General features: G+C 41.3%; 1 protein-coding gene across 13 annotated transcripts in view; it reads right to left on the bottom strand.

The window, feature by feature from the left end:
• utrn (utrophin) overlaps positions 1–12,005 on the bottom strand; it is a 166,503-nt gene that overhangs the window by 139,603 nt on the left and 14,895 nt on the right. For 6 of the 13 annotated variants that reach the window (XM_027284140.1, XM_027284137.1, XM_027284144.1 and 3 more), the window contains exons 1-5: positions 11,202–11,330; positions 4,222–4,283; positions 3,192–3,284; positions 2,141–2,218; positions 310–402 (exon numbers count right to left, since the gene is read on the bottom strand). In XM_027284140.1, coding sequence (XP_027139941.1) covers positions 310–402; positions 2,141–2,218; positions 3,192–3,284; positions 4,222–4,283; positions 11,202–11,280 — 405 coding nt within the window. In that variant the 5' untranslated portion in view covers positions 11,281–11,330. Of the gene's footprint in view, positions 1–309; positions 403–2,140; positions 2,219–3,191; positions 3,285–4,221; positions 4,284–10,093; positions 10,137–11,201; positions 11,332–12,005 lie in introns of those variants that run through there. The other 7 variants (XM_027284138.1, XM_019259060.2, XM_027284139.1 and 4 more) reach the window with 4 other exon arrangements.

Below are 12,005 nucleotides of genomic sequence, written 5' to 3'. Positions count from 1 at the left end.
ATAGAACTAATAATAAAGAGTTTTTGCTTCTAATTTCAGCAGGTCGGGCTTGCACAAAGCAGTGGATGACAAGCATGTTTACATGCATGAATGCATGTGTGCACACCAATATTGATTTTCCATCATCTGTATTTTTGATCCCTCTGGAACATCAGTGAATTGGGAGTTCACAGTCAGAGCAAACATTAATGAGTCTTTGTGTTTGTGTGTGGCCGTGTGCAGGATGTGGAAAGAAAGGAACGACACATACACTCTGCATATGTGTGTGTGTGTGCGTGTGTGTGTGTGTGTGTGTGTGTGTGTTCTCACCTGCCAATGAAGGATAATACTCCAGATGAGGCCCAAGGTTAGCTTGTGGTTCCCATCCACAATATCTGTCCCTCCTATGTTTACAAGATCAACCTGACAGATAACCACACAGAGGTTTGTTAGAAATAAATAATTCATAATACAGTTGTGTATTAAGAGAGAAATAATTCCTGTTTGAGCAGACTGATCGAAAAGCCAACCTAATTGCACACAACATGAAAGCTTTCTTTAGCTGTAATCATAATATCCGGGGGCGGCTGTGACATTTATCATATAAGGTGAGGCCGTGTGAAGACTGATTACATATAAATATTTTGAAGTGGATCAAGGCACAGAGTGGAACATGAGGACAAGTGTCTGGTCAAACTCTGACCCATCTCTATTCTCAATTAGCTCCATCCTGCCACTTCTCACACTCTCTTTCTTTCTGCATCGCTGTCTCTCACACACACACACAGGTCACATACACATACAGTATAAAGTAAAGCATACTTATGCATCTGTGTGCTCCCTTCCGTAGCTTCTGAACTAGCATATAGTGCACAGTGACCTCAAATTTTCCCAAAACGAGAACAGAAAAAAAGCCTTTGACTCAACAAGAAGCATGTAGCAACACATGCTTGCACATGTTTAACCTTTGGTCAATAGAGAGGAAATACATGATAATGCAAAAATTATCTTAATGCAAAGGGGTCTAGGTCAGTATTATTATAGAGAGTACGATTATCATGCACATTACAGTGGTAAAGCTTCATGACTCTTATTCATGTGTTTTTTTTATGCTACACGCAAAAACAAAATACTGTGTTTTATGACTGAGTGCAGAGGATGAATTTGAGGAGTCTCACAACCTTTGCACAGGCACATCACCGATATCACTGTTACACTGATATGGGTGTGTGCCAATGATGTTTTGGGTGGTTTCAATTATCGGCTGCAGAGCCTTTCTGTCTGGGCTGTCCACATCACGTGCCAAGTTGTTTCTAGTCAGGATGCTTTCTCTTGCTCCTCTGCTCTTCAGATACCGCTTTAGACTCATGTTAAATGTGCAAGTCATGTTTTTCCATGGCTAGAACATGACATCAAAGGCAAATACATTTAAATGACGAATGTAGTTTCTATACTTTTATTAGAAAACATCAAGTATTTATGATATCTCGTTATTTTTAAACTTCTCATGGCCTTATTTCATTGTCTCAAGTCAACAGACTTTAAAGGCCCACGGGAACTCTGGCCTTCACTGTCAGCCAACAGTCTCTGGCTCTTGCTGGAGTGAAACCAGCAGGGGTTACATGCAAACTCCAGCCTCTGCTACTTCCTAATGGGCAATGCATGTTCATCAGCATGCCCTGTCCATTATCCCCCACTGCTAAGGTCAAGGCATTTAAGACCAACAATTGTAGACAGAGAGGTGGAGGGGCTGAAGGAGCAATGGAGGCAGGCACACAGGGGAAAAACAAAGAACACAATGTAGACAAAATAACATTCAGATTCAGAACAGTCCACATGGGAACATGCAGTCTTAGATACAGGAAGTGTTACTGCTTTCAATCAAGCCAGTGTCACCTTGACTAAATACATACACATCTCTGTAAGACAATGTCAAAAGTGTCATAGCCAAAGAGGTTTTACTTTAACAGAACAGCTGTTTGTATCATCACTGTATTTTAGTTCCTTATTTCTGGTTGTACTACAATGTAGTACACAGCTTTGCATTAACAGAACCAGGTGATAAGCCAATAGTAATTTGGCTAACAGTATTATACCATACACCAAATAGCAACTGAAGGGACAACCGCATGAACAAGAGCAGAGAACACCAGCTACTCACATTATTTTGATGCAGAACTTGTAGTACTTTGTTGACGTTGTTGAGAGCGTGCACTCTGGTGGAGCCTCTCTCTTTGGTCTGAGAAACAGGAAACACAGCACGAATCAGCATGTTCACTGTTCACTAGCCAATCATAAAGTTGCAGGACTGTACACATGATGTAAATCAACAGTTTGAGCTCGGACTCACTTTGACAGTTCATGAAAGCATCTCAGATTAGTGGAGTTTCAACAGATCTACAAGAATTCACACTAATGACAGTGAGAATAGCTTCTACAATGTACAATGTGAGGCACTGCCCGGCCAAGAAAAGTTATGCCATCACTCAGCAGACTGTTTCTCGCCATACATTCATCACAGCCATTACCCTATCAGCAGTGTCCACAGGCCAACTTATGGAAAGAATGGCAGGATGAATAGCTGGCAACTGCAAATCCTTTTAAAGTCCTTACATACCTCAACCACTCATTAGCACCTGATTATAGAATTAGTATTCTGGTATCAGAGAGGGAGAGAAGGAGAGAAAGAGAGAGAGAGAGAGTGTGAGTGTGTGTTTGTATGACATAGATATAGTTGGCACCGAGTACGGCTGAAGGTGCTGGAAAATAGATATGCTGCTAAGGGGTGATAGTGAGGTGACACTGATAAAAGGTAATACCAAAAAAAAGATGAAAAGGCAGATATAATGTTCTTTCTGACGCAGGCTGCAATATCTATTAGCTGGGCCTCGCTGTGTGGTTGTGTTTACATTAGATTTCACGTTTAGGTTTACATGAGGGCATGCATGTGTATGTGGATGTTGCTGTCTTGTCTATAAAAATACAACACTGCTGTTATTCCAATGCATGCATGGAGTCACAAAACAAACAGCTTTTTTTTTCGTGCCACAGCTCATGTTCCAAATAAAGTCAAACTTTGGCGGGAGCGTGCTGATAAAGATTTTATACCAATAGTGGTGAAGATAAAGAAGAACTTTTAAGGTCAAGTGATTCATTTCTTAATAATTTGTTGGTTATGGTAACAACTTTAATACACGCATACGTAAACTCACCAGGACAGTGCCAGTGAGACCCTCCAGCAGGTCCAGCAGCTTCCTCCCATCCCTCAGGTCAGAGAACATATCCTTGATGGGCTCTTTCCCCGTCTGATTAGACAAAACAGCAGAACTGGAAGGTTTAGTCTACATCAAGGATGAGAGCTGCAGCCCATAGACAATACTCCAGATGTAATCAACAAACAAGCCAATCGAAAAACAAGCTCAGAGAAAGCACACAATTTGCACATTTATGTAACCATTCAACAAGAGAAGATCAAGAGTAAGAGCAGTTAGGAGCTTCAGAGATTACATGAGCCTGTCTGAGGAGAGCAAATATTTAAACAAATTCCAGTTAGCAAAATTAACTAAACATATTCAACACATTTCTGTGAGTGGTGGTGGTGTGTTTATGAGTCAAAGGAATATAAAAAACAGGACCACACACATTAAGCCATTAGCACACAGACAGAATCGTTTCAAGGTAGAGTAATGGCCTTTCTTCCACCTTTTTCTTCCCTGTTAAAGAGTTTTTTGTGGGCAAGTTTCCTCACTCAAACCGAGGGTCTAAGGACAGAGGGTGTCACTCCCTGTACAGACTGTAAAGCCCTCCGAGGCAAATGTACTTTGTGACTTTGGGCTATACAAATAAAATTGATTTGATTTGAAGCATGCATTAAAACTAAATCATCTGCTTAGTTCATTGGTCTGAACGTTTCATCTTCATTTTTTCACTTTAAGATGAGATATGACAGTTTCTTGTCATCTGCAGTGTGAGTGCCATTACATCCCTACAGTGATGGGGATACATTTCAGCAGTTTATTCTGCTCCCCAGCTAGGAGCAAAGCTCCTCTGGTTCTGGCCTGTCACAAGACGTTTCAAACACAAAGATTTCTAGAGACAGCTTTTCATCAGAAATAGACTTAGCGTCACAGGACTGAAACCTTCATTTTGTTCCACCGCTTCAGTCGTTCTTTCATTTCAACATCAGGCATTTTTTTAAAGGTTTAGAATTGCTTTGTGCCGGCCTACAATGTTTTACATTACCTTGGAGAACTGTGCATTTATCCATTTGGTGAACGTTTTCTTCTGTACTGCGTCATGCTCATCTGTAGAACAGAAAGAAGAGGGGTTGTTGCAAAGGCAGGCAGGTCAAATCATTATCAAAACATTGGACATCGGCAGTGGGTACGGTCAATTCGTATGATGACGGCTGTATGTTCCCTTGGTTTTTCTCAGAAACTAACTGGCCAACATCATTTTCAAACTGACGTGCTGGTAAATGGTGAGTGTAGCTGGAGACGTAGCTGTTTAAAAGCACTGTGGTTGATGCTGTTAGGGAAAATGACAGGAACAAAATATGGGCAAGAGGAGTACAACTGTAGGAGTATTCCCTACGTGCCCCTTTTTTATTCTCCCCAACATGGCTCTCTAAAAAGGCCTCATTGTGTGTCAGGCAGAGGGTCAGCTGCTTTGATGTGTCTGGCTCCTGTAATGGATCAGAGAAGCTCATAAAAAGCCGTAGAACATGATTTTTTTTTTTTTTTTTTTTTTTTTTTACACAAAAAATGGGAAGAGGAATGCACTGATCCCATCTGAGATCATATTAAGCCGATCAGGTATTGGCCAGATGTGATACACATGAACCGAACTTAATAACTTACTGAAAACAATATCAAAAGATGAATTGTGGAATAAATTATCATTTCCAGTCTAACAATAAAACAAGACTGCCTTTAGAGGCCTTGGAAATCATTTATCTTGCACACATGGTCATGTAAATCAACAATCACAGAATGCAGAGTGATCATTAAACTCCAGACCGGAACATAAAATCATTGCAGACACATAATAACCTAAATACCATACAGCATCAACAATAGGATTATAGAGAATTGTACACCTGAGGCAATGCGTGTTATCTGCCATTGTATCAAAGATCCTATACCTCAGACGAGTCAATACTTCTGTTAAGTGATGTGAGGATCCTGCCATGTTCTGCAAGTTTGGTTTAGTGCCCTTGCTGTACTTCAGCCTCCTAAATAACCAGTACATTAAGTCGTCAAGCTGTCTCAGAAGAGTACACCTGAGGGAATAGGTCAAAAAAAGAAATATATTCACGTCTGCTTCTAAGCACCGTGACTGAAGTCTAAGACTGTAATCTCGGAGTGGTAAAAGTGTATGTGTGTATGTGCCACCGTCATTCAACCAACCCCTGTGTAAAACACCATGAACTGAACAAAGGGCCAAAGGTTATGATCACCAGCCCCAGCAGTAGTCTGCATCTTTGTTTGGGGTGTATGGAGTGTATTTTTTGTGTGCGTGCGTGTGTGTGTGTGCACTGTGCTGGCAGGGTGAGAAGGGGCATAAAAACAAGAATGTACTGCAAGGGGAGGCCAGAGGTGGGGGTGAGCGAGGTGAAGAGGTGAGAGGATGAGATAAATGGTGGTGGAACAGGGAGGATTTTTGGGACTTTTTTCTTCATCCAAATTCAGGCTCCAAGTATAGAGGACGTCATGTGTAAAACAGGTTTTAAAGACCTTTTCATACAATTGTTCAGACAAAAATGTCTTCCTTCAGTTAAAAGAATTGGGATATTTTATCTTGAAGTTTCTTACTTTGGGGCAACATTAATTTATTGATGGAAACTGAAGACGTTTTAGTTGTCATACATGTTGTTTCCAGTGCATACATTGCTGTCAAGTATTTTTATTATCCAGTGTAGCAGTATGCATAAATATGTATACATGTGTGGCGAGTTTCTGGATGAATAGGTATGAATAGGTTGAACATATTTGTACACCATTATGCTCAGGAAATGTCACGAAGACCAGAGGAGAAGACAACTGGGGCTAGGGCAACTGGAAGGGTGGAGACTAAAGACGAGGTGTCCTCTTCGCTGTGCTATTGTCTTTAAAGTGTTTTTAACTGTAACACTGTAAAAAAAAAAAAAGCCCTCCTGAGAGTATGTCGACCCATATTTCCACATAAATCTCCAGCATCAACAAAAGTACCTAAAGGGTTTTTTCTTGAGAGGTGAAGGAGACAAAGAGGAGACATCAAAAGGAGGTGACGAATGGAGAAGATGACAGAGAAAAGGTTAAACAAGACAAAGAAGCGGTCTTATTGAAAAGTAAAAAGGCAGCAGGGTCGACAAAGGCTAGGCCCGACAACTGACAGCAATCAATCACAGGGGATAACTTACAGGTGGAAGATGGCCAAGCAGACACAGAGAGACAGCCAGAGGGAGAGAAAAATGCTGGCAAGAACATTTGGAACAACTATTGAGCACAAAGAGAAGGACAGGTATAGCACAGGTATGCTTTGAATGAATATTTCCTTTTATAAAAAGCCCTAAGTGTCCTTACAGTCTTATCAGCACCCTGTGTAGGGCCTCTGAGGTACACTGAGGAGAGAGTCCCTGTGGACTCAGGTCTCCTAGGCTCTCCACCATACCACCTTGACAGGACAATACACTCGATTCATACCTGCTGCTCCTCCTCAATCTGTCTGCTGCTTCTACTCACCACAGCACAGGAATGTCTTACGCTGGACGGATCAAAGCAGCAAGTGTGTTTGTGTGTGTATGTGTGTGTGTGAGCAGGAGAGAAAAAATACCTTTACCTCAGGGAGTCTGTATATACAACATTAATACACCATGTCCACTTCTGTCAGTTTGCGTATTCCTATTTACATCTGGCCACACACTGCAGTACCTCAGCCAGCACTTATACGATGGGAAAGAAAAACACACACTTACACTTGGTAAATAAACTGCCAAATCAGCTGTGGTCTTAAAATTATGCAAGAGGTATGTATGCGTGCTTCAGTTCACCGACTTCAGACTTGACCTGAGGCACTTCATGTTAATCCTCACCTGAGTGTTCAATCTGATGATGAAGTTACAGGTCCCAGCATAACACAAAATAAATGAATTCAGTGTTCAATGCCTGTAGGGAAAGGTTCTAATTGGTCACGCTGGGACCATGAAATACCAGTCCATATTAATTTTACAACTACACTAGCTGAGATTTTTTTATGAATATATGAAAAAACACGCTCATCAACTTCTTGTGTCAGCTACGCACAAGAAAAAGAGAAATATACAAACTGTTTCCTGCAACTCTACCCTCTAGTCCCTCTAATCACTCTTTGCTATAAAGAGTGTATTGTGCTATGTGCAGTTCAGTGAATTCACAGAATACAATTCCTCAGTGTTTAAGTTATAATCTAAATTTTAAAAAATGTGCATCCTAGTCATCATAATAGTTACTGAGGAAATCAGATAAGCACGCTCTTTCTACAGAGAATCCATGGATATAGAAATGTTGTCTGATCCCATTCAAGACGACTGGCAACAGACTAAGAATGTACTGGAAACCGTCTTTATGGGTCACTCGGTCATATGATAGAAAGATATCCTGTGAGTCACCTGCACTGGTACAGTGAAGCAAGAGGCACATTTGTTTGCAGAACAAATACTCAACCCCTGCCTGTCAAATAGTCAGTCATCATATTTCACGTAACTAAGTCATACACTCACACATTCATTCACACAGGGATACGGGCACGGATACACGCTTTGCATAAACGATCCAGAGTGATGTACAGTAAATGTGCTGAGAAACAAGCGTTTCTCTTCCTCAACAGCCAAACAGGAAGTAGCGTTTACATCAGGAAGAGTAATCCCACTGCTGTCATTTCACGCCTGACTGAGCACACACATGCTCTCGATACATTGTTGACATGCACGTATGCACACACTCACACCGCGGCATGAAAACTAAATTATCTTTCTTATGTTCACAGCCTGTTTGCAGAGCTTTCTGTTAAACTTCAGTCAAAGAGATGTATTGAATGCAAAAAGCAGCCAAGGCAATACATTCTGAAAGCCAAAAAAAAAGCAAATACAGCATTCAGATACAAGCTTTTTATTCTGAGATATTGCCGTGATCTATCAAATTGCCAGGCTGTTTCAATTTTCTTGACCCGGTGTTGACCAGCATTACATAAGCGAGATCTGACAGCGCTGAGAAGGCTGAGAAAAATTAACCACAATCAAACCCTCGACATGACATAACCGGGCTAGAAAAAAAAAAAAAAACAGAAACACACATGTTCTCCAAAGCAGCCAGCTGGAAACACAGAGCAAACGCATAAAATATACAACCCCAGCCTATTAGTGTATCCCTCACTCTCACAGGTGGAGAGAGCCTGTGACCACACAGCCAGGAGAAGGGGCAAATGGTGGGAGGCACTGAGGTGAAAATCAAACAAACCAGCAGGGTTTCCACGGCAGCATCACACAGTAAACACGAGGGCTCAGAGCTTAGACAAATAGAGATATTTACAAAGTTTAACCGCACCAGTGAGCAGCAGTTACCTTTTGCCAAGTAACAGCTGAAACATAGATTTTGACATGGCTTGTCATTGTTCTGATGAAGCTTTAAAATGCACGTGTGGCCACTGAATTAACGACCGCTAAGTGAGGAGCTATATATTAAGCATCAGTATGAGCTGAAGGAACTGAAAGTTTTGCTGGCAGAAAACCAGCTGGAGTGTGTGTTTGAAAGTTGTCGGTGTTCAATGTCACTGTACCAAAAGTTGTTTTGTTTTTTTTTCCATGAAATTGGATGCAAAGTGCACACTTTACTTGGGACATTGCTGATGAAAAATGTAAGTAAAGCTTGTGTCTTGGCAACGAAACAGCTCTCAAGCAGAGGCCACGCTCATAAAAAAAAGTTTCCCAGGGTGAACTTCACCTTGATGGAAAGCAAGGAGGCTCAGCTGTAGGCTGTCTTGTCTTTCAGCACAGCACCACCCGCATCCTGTTGGAGGGCACTAATCCTTACACGACACACACACACACAGTCCTACAACAATCACACTGTTAGTCTTTTAAGTCAACCATTGTTTATCACTTAACTCACAAGTACTCTGACAAATTTTCTCCTTTTCTGCACACAAAGAGGCAGGTAAAAAAAAAAACCCTGTTTGCAATTTGATTAAGAGATACATTTTATTTTGACTCCATCGGATGAGAGGAATGCATAGAATTCCTGTCATTTCCCCTGCATTCCTCCCTCCTCCCTTCAGTGGTCACTTGTCTAAGCTTGTCCCAGGCAGCACAGCCTTGTTGACACTCTTCCCTCGCCAAGATTTGGGAATTTGTAAGCAAAACAATTTGAACGTCCACAATGATTACCCCATATCCCCACTTAGCAGCATGAAAAAAAAACAAAAAAAAAACTCCATACATACATTTATGTAATTACGGGTGAACAATAATAGTAAGGTGAGGGACTCTGGAATTCGGTGAAGTCAGAGCAGAGTGATGAACGATGAGCAGTTAGATAAGTCAGAGATATAATAAGAAAGGGGAATAAACAAAGAGAGACTTCAACTCCATCAGGGCAATTTATCACAATCCAATTAAATAATTATTTAGTGTCATGTGTGTTTAAATTAACTAAGTGAGACACTGATGCCACTAATTTTATTGATTTTTGTATGCATTGCCTTCAAAGACCACTGGACCCAAGATTTAAATATTTGAGATTCTAAGATTATTAATTAAAGCCAAAACACTAATTATTAATATCCAAAACTCATGTGTACCCTTTAAAAATAAACAGAATATCAACTGCAGTAAAAACTGTACCATCTTAAGTGTGCTCATCAGCGTAGAGGAGGAAATATATACAGTAAATAGTAAATATGAAATGATAATCCACCTAAAAAACTATACACCATGCTTACATGTATGCATACACATTGATCAGACTGCAGGAGAGTACTGTAAATACACAGCAAAAGTCAACTGCATGTGAAGTCTGAGTCTACCACACCTAACTGCACCACCTGTGGAACACCTATCTGTCACCAAGCCGTGTGTCACACACCTGTCAAAAGTTCCTACCTCTGAGTTTGAGCCCAAACTCTGCCATCTTGTATCGTAAGCCTCCACAATGCTCAATAAAAGAAGGAAAGGCGAAAGTAAAGAAAAAAAAAAAAACAGGATGGGATAGTCCAAGCGTGTCAGCCTGCAAGACCTGTCCTCCTCTCTCCTCTGCCTCTGCCGCTCCTTGACCAGCAAAGGAGGAAAAGATCAGAAGAATGCCGCAGCAGAGAGAAAGAGAGAGGGGAGGGAAAGAGGGATGCCGTCAATGAAAGGGAAACGGATTGGGGGCAGAGCAGAACAGGACGGGGCAGGCCAGGGTGTGGGGAGTCATAATGCATCATAGGATGGGGGGATAAACACAGATAACACAGAAAAAAACGGTTCAGTACCATCCCTGTGTGCAAGAGGACAGAATGCAAAGGCTGTGATAAGATGGGAAGAAGAGACAAAGAAGAGCATATCAGCCAGGGATCACCACACAAATACAGACACAGCACAGGGCAGGGCAGAGGCATTCACTTTCTAATCTGCACTTCTTGGAACTCTCAACACACAGCCACCATCGTCAGATCCAAATCGCATTTATCCTCATATACGCTGTAGCTGTCACAGAACACACACCGGGTCATAATCTCTCTTACTTTGACACAGTGCAGTTATTGCACTGTGTCAAAGTAAGAGAAATTAACTCAGCAATGGGGAAAGATTTGCAGCCTTGCCACAAGAATCGGTATCTGTGTGTGTGAACTGTAGCCAAGGTGAACAGTCCAATCATATGAAAAAGGTCTGCAACTGAACAAAAACTGAGGTCATTAAGTGCAACGCTTTGATTTTTAAAAAGCCATTTATGTCATACAAAACTATTACTGAGAGGTGAACACACACACACACACACACCAATATAATTGGTTCTTAAAAGAAAAGGTCACAGGATGTTATATCTGGATTTAACAGCTAGAGATGAAAATCTGGGACATTCAGTTTGATTCAACAGGAGTTTCAACTCATAAAACAGATAAGGTGGCTGATCACTCTAAGTTAAGTAGATAGACAGCCACGTTTCCTGTAATACTTCGCTGAAATCCTCCACAGATGTACACAATGACATATGTGCCCATCCACTTACCCAGATCGCTATTTTCAGGCTTTCGTTTCCTCCTGAAAAAGTTACGTTTTCTCCATGACATCCACTTACTGATATTCATGATGGAAAGCAAGTATTATTTTTTTTTTAAACACACACTAAAAAAAAGAGAACAAGAGGAAAAGAGAAAAAGAGGAGGAAAGAAATAAAAACAAATCCGGAACAGGAAGACAAGGTGGTGGTGGGTGGGTGGTGGTGGTAGAGACTGAGAGAAAAGAGAAAGAGGAAGTAGAGGTGTGAGAGCATTTATCGAGTGCTTTGGGTGTGTTTATCTGGGGTGCAGGGCCGTGTTGATACATGTGACCTCACTCACACACTCACACACACACACACACACACACTCAAAAGGAGGGTGAGAAAAGTGAGTGACAAGAGCAGGGACTGCTTCAGCTTGACAGTTAAAAGGTAAATAATGAGTGTGTGTGTGTGTGTGTGTGTGTGTGTGTGTGTGTGTGTCCAGTCCACTACCCAGATCGCTATTTCAGGCTTTCGTTTCCTCCTGAAAAAGTTACGTTTCCCATGACATCCACTTACTGATATCATGATGGAAAAGCAAGTATTATTTTTTTTTTAAACACACACTAAAAAAAAGAGAACAAGAGGAAAGAGAAAAAGAGAGGAAAGAAATAAAAACAAATCCGGAACAGGAAGACAAGGTGGTGGGGGGGGGGTGGTGGTGGTAGAGACTGAGAGAAAAGAGAAAGAGGAAGTAGAGGTGTGAGAGCATTTATCGAGTGCTTTGGGTGTGTTTATCTGGGGTGCAGGGCGTGTTATACATGTGGACCT

Source organism: Larimichthys crocea, chromosome XI (genome assembly GCF_000972845.2).
Source record: "Larimichthys crocea isolate SSNF chromosome XI, L_crocea_2.0, whole genome shotgun sequence".
Taxonomy (NCBI): Eukaryota; Metazoa; Chordata; class Actinopteri; family Sciaenidae; genus Larimichthys; species Larimichthys crocea.
The sequence above is the reverse complement of the archived record's forward strand: the minus strand, read 5'-3'. Positions and strand labels throughout refer to the sequence as shown.